At 35.2% G+C, this 18191-nt stretch overlaps 1 protein-coding gene across 8 annotated transcripts in view; it reads right to left on the minus strand.

Annotated features, from left to right (window-relative positions):
- Positions 1 to 18191, minus strand: part of PPARA (peroxisome proliferator activated receptor alpha) — a 73464-nt gene that overhangs the window by 13703 nt on the left and 41570 nt on the right. For 6 of the 8 annotated variants that reach the window (XM_083800586.1, XM_083800585.1, XM_083800584.1 and 3 more), the window contains 3 exons: positions 5564 to 5808; positions 2799 to 2959; positions 1248 to 1386 (listed from right to left, as the gene is read on the minus strand). In XM_083800586.1, coding sequence (XP_083656712.1) covers positions 1248 to 1386; positions 2799 to 2959; positions 5564 to 5771 — 508 coding nt within the window. In that variant the 5' untranslated portion in view covers positions 5772 to 5808. Of the gene's footprint in view, positions 1 to 1247; positions 1387 to 2798; positions 2960 to 5563; positions 5809 to 10494; positions 10779 to 10826; positions 10989 to 18191 lie in introns of those variants that run through there. The other 2 variants (XM_083800587.1, XM_083800591.1) reach the window with 2 other exon arrangements.

Genomic DNA, 18191 nt, shown 5'->3' on the forward strand with positions numbered 1-18191 from the left:
AGTGAAACTGCTGCTTCCTTCAGCTAGAGCACAGGTGCCCACAGTGCTTTAATAGCATGAAACAGCTTCAACTGAACACTAATCCCTGCCATCCAACACAGCTCCCTACTCAGTTCCTGCCCCTGAGATGTTACTTTGTTAGCTGGCACACTCTTCCCAAGTCTGTTACTTCAGTAAGGTTATTACCAGTCCTGAATGTGACTCTCCAAATGCACTTTAATCTCAGTCAAGGCTGTGCACACAACCAGGCTTCCCCCAGAACCAGAAAGTCAACTTTCCCAATGTCTCTTGCTAGGACTCTAGAGTATGCTGCCATAGGCGGCTTTCCCAACCAGGTCCCCACCCCAACTATCTTGACTGCAATGTTTCCTCAGGAAGTTCATCTCCCAGCCCACAGCTTTTCATGTAGCCCAGCAACCTACTCCCAAATTGCACCTGCTCCCAAGTTCAGCCTTGACACCATAAGACTTACGTAGGGAAAGCAAACTGCTGTCATCCAACTACAATATGCTTTCTCGTGGGTTGGCCTCTCCCAGCTTTATCTTCTTTCTTCTCCCCTCTTTACCAAAGTTGCTTAGCAAGCTACATACTGTGCATAAAACTGCCTTGTGGGGGTAATATTGGCATGTAAGCCAGAGTTAAGCCATTAACACAAACAATAATATAATTCTTAAACTGTATATCTAAACGTTCTGAATTTTTACCATTCCATTTAACAAGCAACATACTTCTAACTCCTGCCCCACAGTCAGCACACAGTCAGCCCTCCCCCCAACACTCCCTGAACCATCTGCCCAAGAGCTGTTGCACTGTCATCTGCAAAATAATTAAGTCTGGTTTCCTACAGATTTCTTTCCTGTGTCATGCCCTCCCACAATGAGGTAGTTCTCCTGCTCCTCTAAAACTCCCCCAGCCAGAACTCTTCCAGTATTGGAACTTGCTTCAATGGCACCAATGGTGTCAAAGTTCTGGGTGAAAAAAAAAACCAACTAAATTAACAATAATATGGACAAATGAACATTCAACACAATTGTGTAAAATTCACAGGAGTAGATTTAGCAGCTGTTTATCAATTACTTCTACTAGACATTAGGGAAATTGGTGTTGTCCCCCCACCCCCTCCAATCTATACCGTAAAAATCTGAGGTTCAACTCATACAAATAAGCATAAAAGTTATCCAAGTGTCTGCTTCCAGAAGCAGACCCTGGGTAGGAACAAGCAAATTATTAATGGCACTCTTACCTACCATTATGTGACATTCCAACTGAAAGGCACTTTTGAAAACGACAGTATTGGCACTTATTACGATTTTTTTTCTGAATTTTGCAGTTGCGATCACATTTATCGTAGATGAGTTTTAATCGAATTGTTCTCCTGAAAAAACCCTATAAGAAGTTTGAGAAGACAATATGTAATGTTAAAGAGTTGTGGCTACTAAACTTTATCGTACATGTGATTTTTTAATTGTTTAGTGATACCAGTAGGAAAGCAATATGCAAAGCATAATCTGTCCGAAGGTAAGAATCTCCCACTCTACGTGGTGAAGTGGTGTGTATGACGGCATATACAGAACGGAAAACAAGAAAGCAGGAAGTAGCTTTCAGCTCTTATTCTTGGAAGAGAACTAAGACCCCAGAGTACCAGAGTAAATTGCTTTTAAGGATTAAGTAAAACAGTCACATCCTGGTTTTGCATACATTTTCTCTGTCCTCCGACAGAAACAACCTTAATCTTTCATATGTGTAAGTTACACAAATGCAGAGATTTAACACATCTCTTCTCTATTCAGCAAACGTGAGGGGTATTACAATGCAGCACAGTGTGTAGAAAGTGCCAAGGACACAAAAATGGGCATTACAGAAAAGGCTATACCTCAGCAGATCTCACCGTGATATCTTGATACTGCAATGTAATACTAGTCTCATGCTAAGAAGTAATTAAAGGGTTAGCAAAGCTTTTTAAAGTCATTGCAACATTTTGCTTCACATGACATAGTAACAAATGTCATTTAGGCTCTGGGGCTTTCTGGCCACATCTGATTATGAACTGGCTCTCCATCTCTTCAAAGGCAAGTAGAGTTTTTAGGATTAATTTATAAGATTTATATTTGAATTATCACCTTCTGACATGGAGCGTGAGAGAAAAATATACATGTATAAAATTAATTCTCTTATCAGACATAATTCTAAAAAAAAAAAAAAAAGAAAAAGAAAAAAAACCTAACACATTAGAAGTAAAATAAAAGAATCTTTTAATTCCTGGGCCATATCATTCCCCAAATTATACATTAATGATAACATTACTTTGCCCCGCAGATATGCACTGGCTCCAAAACTACAAGAGGTACAATACTAAGTGATTTAAGCAGAATGGGGTGGAGATGAAATATTTGGGATTTGTTAGTGTTACAATGGAAATGTAGCAGGCTCGCATGCTTCTCACAGCTATACTCCCAACACAAATAAAACACTAGTGGAGCAAGTAGGCTTTGATTTTTGGTCACAGTTTAGTGTTTTAAGTTGTTTTAGTGTTTAACTAACTAGTTCCACAAAAGTAGCATTAAAATTGTCATTGTGCATTGCCTCTGCTTGATGAAGGTCCGGTATTGAGTTACGGTAGCCAGTTATGGTATCTGAACAAATTATTTCTCAAAAAAGATCACAGATATGTTTATCATTGAAATAATTTTAATGGCTAGAATCATATTAAACATTTATGAAACAAATGCTTATCTCCATATAACCCTGCAAATAAAGCAACATGATTTAGGCTCTTAAAAAGAAAATTACGACTGTACCTTACAACCTTCACAAGCATGTACTCCGTAATGGTAGCCTGAGGCTTTATCCCCACAAATTCTACATTCAATGTTTAATGCTCCACTGGGTGATTCATCTATGCTACCTGGAGCTGTGGCAAAATTAATGGATGAAGGACTGGATGCTGGTGAAAGGGTGTCTAAAAGAAAAAGGAACACTTCATAAATACTATACTAAACCCACAACAACAAAAAAAGCTTATTTTAAAAAATAATCGTGAGTCAGCAGTGAATAATCATAGCCATTAAGTGAATTTGGCATTAAGTGTTTGAAAATAATTCATATTTATATTAACATACAAACATATACAAAATACAAGGCATATCCTGCTAATTTGGATGAGATACAATGTCGACAGACAAAAAGCCTTACTAAGAAAGAAAGAGAAAATCAAGGTTTTTTGGATTTTCCCACATCTAATTTTTTACTTTGGATTTTTCAATTTGTTCTCAGTTTGAAGTGAATATGAAATTGTTTAATCCCAAAACTTAAAATAAGTAACTAAGTATTCAAAGAATTTTTCATTTAAACCAAGGAAAATTTCATAAATATAAAAATACACATGTAACTGTCTTCAGGAATAACTAATTTGAAACCAAGAAACAATATTCAACATGTATCTACTACTCAAGACAAATAGTAAAAAAAATGAAAAAGAAAAAAGAAAATCTACATCAACAACAGAGACCTCCCCCATGGCTTCAAGTCTGTATCACAATATCCATTGAACCTGTCACTCACTCTTTCCAGAAAGGTTATTAAGAGCTCATCTCGCTGTTACCATCTCTTCTGCCAGCATTCAGAATGAGATCTATTACTACAGCATGACAAGAGATGTATTTGTAGCTCAAGCTGAATTAGTCCAGCACTTGAAGACACACTTAAAAGTTCCACTGACTGAAAAGCTATCATAGTTTTAAATGATCATCTAAACTGAGAACTAAAAGGCAGTTAAACACATCATTTTTCTAAAGAAAAGATTTTATCAAAGTGAAAATATACTCCTTCACATCAGTAAAAAGGCTAAACAAATATTAAAAGGAAGGTAAGAAGAGTGTCTACTTCTAAGATTACCAGGCAATAAGTCTTGCTTAAATATTTTACCTTTTGAGTATAATGGGAAAATAATTTCTGGATTGCTATACAATGAATTAAACAAACTCTCAATTTTACTACTAGATAACACGTTACAGAACCAACACCTTCCAACTTCAATTATTTCAATTAATATTTCCACCTTGTTTGAAGAAAATATTTTCTGAGGCCAGAATTTCTTTTATCTTCCATCTTGCAACTTGCACCACAAGACTTCAGCAAATTAATGGGTGTGTTATTTTAACAGGAAGATTAAGAAACACTTACGAATGTAGGTCAGCAAGTATTACATTGGAAAAAAAAACTTGGCATAGAATTCCGAGTCTTCATTGCCAAGACTGCCAAGCCCACAGGCAGTCATCAACAACAGCCTAAAACCCAGGATTTTTTAAAGTATGATTTTCATTTCTTTTTACTTGTCTTATGGAATTTGAGCCTTAAACATTTTCATTTTCCATCTTCTGTAACAGCAAAACTAGGAGTTTTTGCAATGAACACTGAATACTGAAAATAAGAAGCTGATACTAGAAACTGATCCAAATTATCATAGGACTTGTACACATATACACACACAAATAATTAAAAAAAAATCAGACCACAGAAGAACTGTATTATAAAGCCAGTACATATAAACTTTTCCTGTATGAGGCATATCTCTAGCTGTGAAAGTCTGCAACCAAAAGGGACCCAAACCATATTCTAACAAGCATTTCTTTAGGCAAGAGTGCCAAGGGACAGCTCTCCTTTCTTCCAAAATTTACACTATTCATTTCAACCACTTGTAGCACAGAGGTGCACCTCAGTTTTATTGGTGCAATTTTTGTAAAGTAAAATAGTGATCTACTGATCTCAGCCTAAGAATTAATTTACAGTAAAAAAATAAAAACACACAAAAGCAAAAACAAAACAGAATGCAAAACAACTAGAAGGTTAATCATAAACTTAATCTTAAAATGGTTGTACTGCTAAAAGGTTTGTAAAACCACAATTTCAGAAAGAATATCTTATTGATGTTATTGCAGTGCCCCACAACATTTCAACAATTTCCATTTTGAACCCTCAAAACAAATCTCACACAATGAAAGATCTTTTGACTAATGACTATGTACTATATAGCACTCTCAGATTAATTTTATCAGGGGAGAAACCGTTAGTTGAATAATGCTACTCTTGAGAAGGGAGAGAAAACAGCAAGTTAAAAACACCAGTACATTAAAATATACTGGAATTCTGGGTGCACTTGCAGGAGCTTGATTATAAATATATTTTTGACTGATATTTCATAGTACATTTCAAATACTTGTGATTTAAAGAAACTAAAGAAATGGTATTTGTTTTAGTGCAATATCATTACATCCTATATGACTAAAATATGTAACTTCTTTTCTAGAAATAGTGATTTTAAGTTATTTTGAAAAAGAAGACATTGATACTAATGATAACTTAAAAACCAGCAAGTTTATGTTACAATCTAATAAAGTAATTTTAGCCTTAAATATATTAAGATGAAGCTATTATCAGTTTATATATTTTTAGTGTCATTTAGTCATAAACAACAATTATTACATTGAAAAAAAAAAAAAGCTTTTATAAATACATAATAATAGGAATGAAAAACAAGTTTCCTGGTAACCAAAAACACTCTTACCTGTTATGACTGATCCGTCAGATCCTGGACCATTTCCCAGTGACTGGAACTCTGTTAAACTTAAAGCTCCAGAGCTATCATCACCTAGAGACTGAGAAATGTCTTGAATATTCTCCATCTCTTGTAGAAACTCTCCAGATAAAGGGCTACCTATATCATCCTCCTCCAAGGGAGTAAGTGGATAGAGCTGGTTTTCAGTGTCCACCATTTTGGTCAAGTAGAGCTGTCACTTAAACTTCTTTACACTGGTGGGGGAAAAAAAAAAAAGTCCTGTGCTTACAAATTCAGAATACATATATTTATATTCGATTCTGTTACACACAGAATATTGAATACACGAACTCTAATCTGATAATGAAATATTATACAATATTCTGTTTCTCCAGAAGCTTTATGCATCATGAATCATTGACAGGACAGGAAAAAAAGTCCAAAAAATATTTCAATATGATGAAAAGATATGATGAGATCAATGTATAGGTTGTTGTTTTTTCTCCTTTGCTGTTGAAGCTTACAAATTATGTTTCTATAGCATGCATTATGCACTTCCCACCAAATTTCACAGAAAAATAAGTATCAATATGATTACATATTATGTGAGAGCAGTCTTTTCTCACTTCATCTAACAAGTTTAGATATGTTGATTTGGTCCTCTGTTCTCATCTCTTAGATTTATTTGATAGGTCTTACGACACTGCAGAGAACAAAATACTGCCTTATACTATAATCTTTATAGAAGCAGGTAAAACTAATGATTTTGACCTACTTAGGTCAATGAACTTAACACCTTCATCACGAGTGCTTCAGCATATGCAATCCAACATATCTGTAATTCCTAAAGATAGATTTATTTCCCACAGTGAAATGTTTTCAAAGCTGCCTTCCAAACTTGCCACCAGTGTAATCAACTTTAAGTAACAGTACAGATTCTTAAGAAAATTAAGTAGTTATTTCAACTAATAAATGTGCTGTAGAATGTTGCTGCTGCTGCCAAGACATACTGCTAAAAGGAACTAATTTTTTTGCACTGCTGTGTTATACTCCGCACACGTACAGACACGTCTTGATGCAGTATTGACCATTCAATGAATACACGCTGGCTTGCAGGGAAGCTTTGACTGTTACTGTGGTTACTACTCAACGCTGAGCTTCGCAAAGAGCCACGTGTATACTGCAGTTTATCGTGGACCTTGAATTTGCCAATAACTGGCTATATGGGGATATGCCAATACTGATTTTTCAATAAAAAGTACTAGGTTATGATAAAAACAAGTGAACAAACAGAAAACCCAACCTTCCTTGATGTTATTTAAAGTTTTATATAGAGCTAGTCTGGCTTCTATGACACTAAATGCTTTATATTAAGAAATCAATCCTTGTATCTGATAATTTGTAAATGACAGATTCATCCTATGAAAATTGGGTATTTATTCTGGTTAAAAAGTGTTTTTTTTTCTTTTCTCTACATAATTGCCCAAAAGATGACATCTATGAGTGATACAAAGAACTATTGCTTTACATACTAATGACAAAAGACAGCTGTCACTTGTATTTGGTTATATAAAAAACTTAAAAGGATTTAGACTAGCAAGATACCTGCCATCAAGCCTTTTCTCCCTAGACTGATGGCAAAAGTCTGCCTTCAATTATATTTGCACAGATGTAACTGAGGGCAGAATGATCTGCTCTATGGAAGACTTAAGAGTTAATCTTGCAAAAACCTGCAAGTTACACGCAGTTTTTAAGAGATTTATTTTCCAAGTGCACTCAGCAACGTGCTCTTTCCGCTATTTCATCGAAAACCAATGGTTCATATATATATATCATTGCTATGGTGTTTTCCAATGTGTTCATTACATGATGTTAAAGCAAAACAAAACAAAAAAATAAATCTGTATAGCATAATAAGGCTTTCTATCCCACAATCTGCATCCTTCATACCATTGACCAGCCAATCGATGTTATTTAAAATATATACACTAGTCTTCTCTAAGTTTTCCTCTGATTTTAAGACTACCCATTTTTTTAATATTTATACCCAACGTCTATACTAGTACAGCCTATGTACCATTATGCATCACTCATTTTAGCCAAGTGAATGTTAACCCCTCAGGTACAAGAAGAAATTGAAATTGTATTGTAATCATAAACTCTGGTGATTAAAACAAAGCAATATGTTCTATATATCCTTCTTACAGCTCTATGCACCATTTTACTCATTTTTCGTAGAATCCTTAAGGTTGGAAAAGACCTCCAAGATCATCTGGTCCAACCATCCCCCAGCCACCAATATTACCCACAGTAATGAATTCCTATTTGTAAACTATATTCAGGCTCCCTGAAGAAAAAAGTTATCTGAAACAGGATAGCTTTAACTAGAAATGGAAAAATAATTTGACTATAAAGAGGATTTTCTTGGCAATAACTGCCTCTTAAATATCTGTTTTTGGCAAAATCCACTTTAAACAAAGTGTTATCAGGTTGCACAATGAACTACAGAGGAATATTGAAGTAACAACAAAACATCTCTTTTAAATCAGTGTCTGGTAGTTACATTAATTTAAACATTCAAACAATGAGCAAAGAAGCAGTAGGAAATACAAATGTGTTTTGTATCACGAGGTAGCAAATAATATCTAGGAGACTAAGAATAGGAATTTATCCATGATTTGTAACCCCAGTTACAACACTATGTCACTATTGATTTTACTCGGATATGCCACATTGCTACTCTATCACTATACACAGCTCAGTGTATTTAGAAATAACAGATAAATTAACTATCCAATTTGATATATTAAGTACTCAGTAGTATATTGCCAGCACTGTACTAGAACATTTATCAGCAATGCAAGGATTTTCATCTGTATCTCAACCTCAAGAACATCCAAGAAACTGTGATTGTGATAATCAATTATTTTGGAACACAACATTATATTGGAAAACTGAATCAGAATAACTCCTTCCACACAGAGTACTGAACTGTAATTGACATCCATTATAGTCACTACATGAATTCCATAATTTGAGACTATTTAGTAAAATCAGTTCCAAATATCACTTTCTTTTAAACCTCAACGGTTGTCCTGTCTCCAAGAACTACCTTTGTTTCTCTTATAAATCCTACTGGCTTGTGACATGACAAAATATGAACAAATATCTAGATTTGATACTCATAAGGCTGACAGAAGACACAAAATTAAAATCACTCCAACATACATGACCATAGTTATTTCTGGAAGAAAAAAAAGGCTCAGAAATTGCACGAATGACAACAATAAATAAAACACTCCCTAGCCTAACATTAGCCTAACATTTTAGGAGCATATGGTCACACATCAAAAGAAAATGCCACAGATTATTGTGCGCTATCTGACAGAGATTTTATTGCTAAACCATCTGCATGGATTCAGACCAATGCTTCCAATCTCATGAAGACTTGAGCTGCAAAATAACTTTGGAGATGCAAAGGCTGTTACAAAGCACTACTTTTGACAAAGTAAGAAAAAGAAGCAACAGCAAACATTTCTGGTTAACCTTCTTTGTTATTCTCTGACACTACCTTTAACTGTGAATATATTTGTACAATTTCTCTCTTGAGGCAGCATGAAACATCTCCATAAACCCTGGAACTAACTCTGCAGTTTGCTGTTAGTTATCTAGCACTGTCCAAATCTGGTGCCACCAGCATTTATTACACATCTTACTCTCCCCAGATTTAACTGGAAGATGTCAGACTTCAGTGGAGAAACAAGAAATCAGTTATGCATTTATTTGTGAAACCAAAGTTAAATTACTATCGCTGTAAATTGTTTTGAGGGAAAGGAGTAAAAAAAAAAAACACCTTGATGTATATCATTTTTATAATGGTAGCTGAGAATTCTAGCAACTGTTCTCTGGCAATCCAAAGTGGACTACCAAATTTGTCTCCCTAAGGAGCCATCAACAGAAAAAGGAAGAAAGGAATGGCAGAGATTATGATCAGCACTGCTCCTCCAGTGTGCTGAGTGTAACGGCATTGCTCATGGCACAGAAACATGACGTTCCTCTGCGGACGTGTAGCAAGAGTATCCCAGTATCGCTGGGGAAGTTTCAGGAAGCACCAGGCTCTGGGTAGCCAGCCCAGTGTTACTTGACGCTACCTGCTGAATCACACCCGCCTCTACAAGTGCAACCTCTTAGTCCAGCACAAGTATTTTTAAAAGATTAAGTGAACACTGAAGTTCACCTTTCAATAAAGTAGGCCTTATTTGACAAGAAAGCAATGAAAAGACTTGATAGCTGAACTCTGAACATGGCAACAGCATTTTCAACAGCACAATCAGTTTTGTCCAAATTGCGTCATACTTCTCCACATTTGCAGTAAATATTTAAAATTCACCAGACTGTTTAGCTGAATTTATATAACAGCTCAACAGCTAGTGAAATATAAATCAAGTAGTTTTTGTTTTTAACTATTAAATGACATACCCTTTTGTACTTTCAAACGCTACCAGTAAATTACAGCTGCTTAATCATTATGGCTCATGTCAATGGTTAACTAGCTACTTTAGTGAGCACACCTCTTACATAACCATTTCTGAAGACAAAACATACTAACCTTTCCATTACTGAAAAAAAAATATATTTTTTTATCTTTTTTTTAGAAGCACAGAAACAAAACATTAATGTAAACCACCCAGTATTCGTGCAATGAACTCCTTTCATTTTGTCTTCTCTGTACTTGTGCATGTTTATACATGCATATGCTTTCATTGGCAGCTTTCACTTAATATGCATTGATACAGTTCATATGAAAATAAAACCTCCGCAGTAAAAAGAGTAATGAGTACAAAGTTTATTTAAATAACATTCTCAGAGAGTACTTTGCTTTACAAGAAAAGCTTTACATGTTACAAGAGTAGTTGGAGGTAGCTGCAGTGTCCATTCACATGCCTGTATAAGTCAACATTTCTTCTTATTCTGAAGACTTCAGAAAAATCCTGTGCTTGGGACATTGTCAGAGGATTTTCTCAGTGTCCCATACAATATTCTAGTCTCCATGCCACCTTTCCTACACCCGCATGCAAACACACAAAGGAAACTGAAAACAAGAAAGACTGACATAGAAAAATGAGAACACAATTTCATATAATTATTGTTTTAAAGATAAACAGATTTTACTGGAGCTCTCTCTCAGTCTATTATCTCCGCAATATGCCTGCTTTTTGAATAAGTCCCCCTCTCCCACCACCACATTGCAAATAACCAATGAGTAACTTACCTATAAACTTGAGGCAGGTTTTAAAGAAATCACAGGCAGATTATCAAAGAAAAATGCCTATTCATGTAGCAATCAGTAATTTGCTTCATTTTGGAAAAGGTTGGTGGGAGACTAAACCCCTGGCTGTTCCACATTTAATACTTGCCAAACTAAGGATAATCCCTGTAAGGAGACAGATCTTTGAGATGCAAAGGTCTCTGAGAAACAGTAACAAAGTCTGGATTTACTGCATAAACAAATTGATCGTTTAAAGGGCTTGCTTGCAAATATCAAGGTTAAAGTTGAAACAATCATTACCTTCAGGTCACTGAGAATGTTGTAGCTGAATACAGAACATTTAGAACTAGTGGGTATAGTAGATACTTCTAGAAAACTTTGGTGAATAGGAAGACAACAAGTAAATAAGCTGAAGGATATTTCCGATATCCTGCTTCAACACATAAAAACCATCAACTGAAAATAAAATCTGGCACCTGAAAGTATGAAGTCCCACCTCCTATCTGGGAAAGGATGCATGTTTTCTCCTTTATCCTCTGACATTTAATAGTTTTGATACTTTGTAACCATCCACACCAGTAATATTTTGTATTTTCCATAGCATTAAGAACATAAGACAATTTACAACAAATGAAAATTTTTCATGTGCCACCTCTTCATCAAGGCTGCCATTTGCACACACGTGCACACACACAGAGAAACTATGTTTTTTCCCTTTTATACAGTTGTACTCCAAGATATCACACACAACTTACAAGCATCCTTGCCTTTAAATTAAATCAAAATTCACATACTTTAATTTTCAAAAATAATACTAAAATTGCAAAGTTAAGCTCTTATAAGTTACAAAATAAAAAATTCTATGCAACCTCAGGTTTTTGAGGCACAGTAACAGAATGTACTTATATACTGCACAGTGTTCTTTCCCCAAATCATTCCCCTTACAACTGGGCAATGTATTAAACAGAAGTGGAATCACACAGCTCATAGGACAACACAGTCTATATTAGTCTGCAGTATTAAAAAAAAAAAGCTGTTAATTTATGGGTCAATCAAAAGGGAAAAATATTGTTTGCTTAGGAAAAGTGGGAGAAAAGAAAATCCTCTTTCTCTGATCTGTAAGTATACTTGTAGAACTGAAGAAACAGTAGAGAGCTCTTGAAGGAGGAGCAGAGGCCACAGAGACAAGTGTACTGGCTTACAGAAGTGGGGAGCATGATGAGCTTTACTTTCCTCCCCTGAAAACACTTCTGTAATTGCATCAGGAGATGCAGAGATAACACACTTCTAATCTTACATGGGAAGTGTTGTTGAAGCTCTGACACACTTCAAATATTTTGCTGATTGATACTAAAAGTGGTAAAAACAATATGGGAGTATTTGTTTGTTTTTGTATTACTCAGCCAAACCCGAGCAGAACTTACTGAGCCAGGCAGCAGCGTTTCTTTGGTCCCAGGATTTTCTGTCCTGCTGAATTTTAAAAGATGTGATCCAAAAAGAGAGAGGAAAGGCAAGATTTTCTTACTGAAAATTAACAAATCTTTATCAACTTTTCCATACAAGTAATTTGCCAACACCAGAAGCAAACACTTGTAAAGACAGGTCTAAAACAGATGAATTAACATGCTGCACAAGCAAGTCAACAGTAAGAAGATGCATACAAGCAGTGCTGATTAATGATAGGTTAGGTGTGAACAAAACCACACGAGCAACTGACTGCACATTACATTAAGCAGAAGCATTCTTTAACTAGATGTACTCTATCAGACTGTCAGGGAAATACACAATACTTCTGTGGTGCAGCACCAGCTATTAGCCCACCACGACTGGAAAAAATTTACTGATAAAGCCAACGTGACTTATTTAGGCAAAGTGTTGAGATTTTAAAATTAAATCTATTTTGTGACATATGCAGAGCAGAAGTTTTCCAGCTCTGTAGCAAGGTACAACAATGTTGCCAGAAACTCTTATCATGCAATATACATGATATTTGGCATGCAGATGCAGGTTCCCACCAGTTAAAAAATAAATAAATAAAAATCCTCAGTTCTTAACATGTAACCATATTGTTATTCAGTTATTTTTACTTTGAAATAGTAAGGAAATGTCTTTATAAAACTATAAAAGATCATTTACATAACAGTGCTACAAATCCACACTTTTCCTGGTACAAACCACTTAAAAAAATAATAATATATATAAGGAGATATTAAAATAAGCAACAGCTCTTATTTGGCAAAAAGAGTATTACCAACAGTAAAACATAACAGCATACAAACTCTGTAAAGAAAACTAACAAGGGTTGTCAAACAGGTAGCCATACTAAACATGAAAGATTCCTTACCTAATATTCAAGTACATAGGAGCCACAATGCAGAATATTAATAGAAGTTTAAGGCTCTAGGAACATCTGTTTAACACTTACGTCCCTCTGCTTAACACTTAATGTCCATCCCAAGCAAAAATCTAAAGCCTTAACCTGTACGATTATAAAAACACTCAGTTAAAGGCAAAACATTCAAAGTCATCCTGGACCGCTAAATAAAATACTATCATATCTCCTTATAAAAGAGAACTTTGAATCACTTATAACTGCAGTATATACAGAGGCACAGTTTAAAATTTAGCATTTGCAGCAATATCATAACCTTTAAAGACCAAAAAGCCTAAAATACCTATGGAAAAAATTCCTTAACACTGCTCAGCTGTTAAAATTTGGGCAGACCCTATACAGAAAGAGGCAGGAAAAAAGTGACTAATCAGCAAGGCGGGGGGGGTGGGTAGGCAGATTGAAAAAATACAGAGGCCAATGACATAATCTCTAGTGGTCACTATACAACTACTTTGCATTTACTGAGCCAGCTTCAATCCCTGTTGGCATCTCCCTGTAGCTTCTTTCCAAGATTTAGTGGCAGAGGGCAGAAGCTACTTCATGGGTCCTGCCTCTCTGAAGTGGAATCTCATTGCCTAGAATATATTAGAGAAGGATAAACGTCTTTGAACAGGGCAACTCATCCCCCTTTTAAATGCAACATTTCTGCTTTAAAACCGTTTAGCAGCTTTCTATACCTTCATGTTTATATATTCATTATTTCCTCAGATTTTTTAAGTTATGTAACACATTCATTTTATATAAGTATATTTTATACTTTATATAAGTAGTTGCAACAATTTTTTGGTTTTGTCAAGATTGCTGTTCAAGAAGTGACTAGTAACAGAACAGCAACAGCACTGTCCAGGAGGTAATTAAACTATTTCTTCCAAATTGAATACCCTCTCACAGGACAGAAGCAATTACTAAGGGAGAAGAAAAAATACAAAGCAGGAATTAATTTTCAGCAAACAGGCATCTCACCTCACGTCAAGCACCTCACTTACACATCTGAGTAATGCAGAACTCAATGGACTTTCCAGAGTGTGACTGGTCTTTGAGACCACAATTACAAATTTAAAAGCAGGACTTTTAAACCAGATCACTTCCCCAATCCAGTTCACTGCAAAGCCTTACAAATATTTGTGCTGGCTCAACACAGGGAGCAGAAAAAGCAGTTGGGGAGAGGGACAGATGTGCTGCACAGCCAACAAATGTATTTGTGGATGTGCAGACTGAATCCTCTCCGAAGAATCCAATGACTGTATCAACAGTCTAGGCTTCTAAATTAGGCTCTTGCATTGCCTGAAGTAAAGCAGCCCTGCCACTTAAGTGGCTGTTGGGCGCAGAAAATGGCTCTACAGATCAGACAGCCTCTGTATTAGACTAAGCAGTATCATCTTTTGATATGGCCATAAGACTTCCCTATAGGCTGGGGAGCTCATGCACATCCCAGTTATTCATTATTCTTCCAACAGTAAAAATCTCTTAGAAATCCAGTAAATGGAAGATACAGGCATTTACTCTCAGCTGAAACAACAACACTCCAGGCTTCCCACCCCTGAAGAAAAAAAAAAAAAATAATAGTTCCAGTGCTAGAAACTCTGAAAGATGTAATCTAGCTCAAAGAAAAAATAAAATAACATCTTATCAAATGGCTTCCTAACAGGAAATTTTAAATTCAACAAGCCCCTCAAGAACAGGGGAAATAGGAACTCAGTTGAGAACACTTTACATTTACATATATGACACCTACACTGACTAAATATTAGACCAGGAAATACATTTCATCTGAATTTTGTATTTGATCTACAACATTAGCCTAGTCAACCTCTAGCAGACAGATCTTGACTTATAATGTACAGAAATACCACAGCTCCAAGTTATCAGTATGATGAGATCTGAAGCCTGTCTTTAAATTAGCCACTGCTAACCCCTTGAACAACAGGAGCCAGATTTGACTTTGTCAGCAACAGGACATAAAGGTTTTGCAACTTTGTCTTCAGGCTCCAGAGACAAGACTTACAGGTCTATCACCTCAAGTTTACATTTATCTAAAGCCATATTTGTTTTCTTCCACGTAAATGGACATCAGATATATCAAATATGACAGTACTCAAATTTGCACCAAGGTCCTTCTGATAAAACAAAAATTCCATTTTTCTTAGTTCATTTCTTTAAAGAACGGAGATTGTGTTGTTGCTTGAACTGACACAAAGCTCAAACAGATTCACATCTGTATTTTTATATGGAATACCAACATGACATTCAGAGATTTTGCTTTGTTTTTTCCTCCTCTAAATGTGAATTTTCATATCCAAAAGGTGAATACCTCACTCATTTCTGTAACTGGGAATAGAAAGATCAGACTTTACTTTTCATCCCTAGTGAAGGCTAAGCAGAAACTTATATCAGAAGTAGCTATATGCCAAAGTAAAGCATTTAAATCTTTCTTTTAAATCTATGTCTGCTGAATCCTTTAAATTCTTCTAAGACTTGACTCGTCAGGAATTCAGTACAAGTAAACAAACTACAGAATATTATATCAGGACTATTGGTAAGCAAGACTGTTAACCTTCACTTTACTATTTTCTTCAAAAAGTGCTTTGATGGGGTCTTTGCTTTAGTTTTTAATTGCAGTACAACCCAGTCTGATCTATAGATGATTCCTGACTCTAAAACAGGTAAGTACCAGCAAAGTCATAAGGGGGAAACTTTGCGGAAAAATCTTTCGTTTTCCTTTGACTTTTGCTGTCGAGATGCCCAGAAATCCTGAAAAAATGGCAATTTGTGATTTTTTGCCTTTCTCCATTTATCCTGGTTTTGGTTCCACTTTTACAGAAAATAATGAGCACTGACACATAGTTGAGAATTGACTACATGCTTAAAATTATAGAATAGGCATACTATAATTAACATGACATTAAAAAAAACAAAAAACAGCCTAGACAACAGTATGTGGGAAGTTCATTCAATTTACCATGAAAGCAATTATTCAGATTGGAATTAATAACATCCCATATTTTTGAGGCTTCAATACAGACATAAGTATATTTTATTAATACAAGAATCAAAAAACCAATAGGAATGTGCTTCAAGAAACCCACTGCAACATCTTAGTAATCACTATGTTACAGAGGACGTGGTGTTCTCTGATACGTGCTCTCTTTCAAGTCCCCACAACTACTTCTTACAGCTCATCGGTTTCTAATAAAACCCCCACTTCATTGTTATATATACATCTATGCTTGCAGCACACTCTACCTTTTTTTCTTTTCCTCTCTCCAGACAATCACTGGCTTTGCTCTTTATTCAATGCTGTTTCAGTGTCCATGTCTCTTCAGGTCCCTGTTATATTCTACTCAAATTATTCCATACTTGAACGAGATTCAAATGATTATACATGTTAATCATAGCAGTCATAGCAATTTGCGCTTCAAGCTTTAACAGATTCTAAATCATTCACTGACAGCATCTTGTAGGCAATGCAGCTAAAATAATTTAGTGTTTTGCACAAAGGTGCTTTTTGTGTTTGCTGAACACTTACATGTGAAGACCATGACTACTGAGAACCAAAGATACGACACATCATTTAAGAGGCCATTTTTTGTACATGTACATTAAAATCTAGGATTAGATTTATGATTGATATTTGAACCAATGCAAGGTCACATTCAGACAAACATGACTTTTATGTATTTGCTATTTGATCCAAGACCAAGGTCACGTTCATACAAATGTGTCATCTGAGTACTTGCTATATTTTTATTACCACGTTAATGAACACAAAGCTCTTCTACTTTCCCCATATGTCCCCAAACTCCTTACTCATTTTTGGAAGTCATCTGGCTTCTTTAAGTTTTGCATTACTGTCCAAACATCTGACAAGCTAACTACCTAAGCCAGTATTTTGAATCAATTAACAGCTAGGAACACCTGGACTTCCCAAGTCAGTGTGCTCAAACTGAGGATAAACCTACTTGCATAGTATGTCCAGAATTAAGAGAAGTTAAAAAAAAAAAAAAAAGTCTTATGAACTGCATGAACATATTAGATGTCATAAAACCATTATCAATGCTCTTTTCTAAAAATAGTATGTAAAAGTAAGTTTTAGTGGTTAAGTCAAAGTTGGTTCCTATGTGTACAGCATTTACCAACAGCCTACACATCTGTCTTAACATGCTGCTCACTGAGAAACAAGATCATTGAGACTACATTGAAATGTTGTAATTGTTCCCTTACATGTGTGAGTAATGCATCTCAGATTATGCAAAGTGACTTCTCAACAATTTTCTAACCATACCCTGACATTCTACAGAGATTTCCTTTGTTGAAGGATAAAGATATCTGAGGGTAAAAGGCAAATACAAATTGCATTTTAATGATTATCTCCAATATAATCAAATTTTGAGTAAATAAAATGTAAGTCTATTGCTAAGTTTCCTGCAGAGTATATTTTTATTACATATGGTAAAAATAAACTTCAGAGGGTGAAACACTAAAGACTCTGTGCAAACAAAATTGTCCATTAAAATTATAATCTGATACACATAGAAGAAGTGCCAGGTAGGTTTTTTGGTCATTTTCCATTAAACATATTGATGATGCTGTTACATAAACACCTATAACTCAGAAATTTTACTTGTTCCTGTGCTTGATTTAAAAAAAAAAAAAAAAATCACAAATCATTGTCCTATTCAAAAGGACATCATAACTTTTACAAGCAAAGATGTCTAGCAGCTCTTACTAACAAATGTGAGACTTTAGACAGACTATATTTATAAAAAGAAATAAAAAATCAATTGCCATTAACTTATGGAATCAAGCAAAGACTTAGATGATTTAGTGAGAAGCAATTTCTAAACCTCCAATAACATTGCAACAATCTTTAGGGTTCATGTATATGCATGGATGTCTTAAAATGTGTTCTTATAAAGTCGGATAAAAGAATTGCATTTGTTTTATCTCCTCAGACCCTTATGTGTGGTAGCAATTGG

Source organism: Anser anser (genome assembly GCF_964211835.1).
Source record: "Anser anser genome assembly, chromosome: 1".
NCBI classification, from domain to species: domain Eukaryota; kingdom Metazoa; phylum Chordata; class Aves; order Anseriformes; family Anatidae; genus Anser; species Anser anser.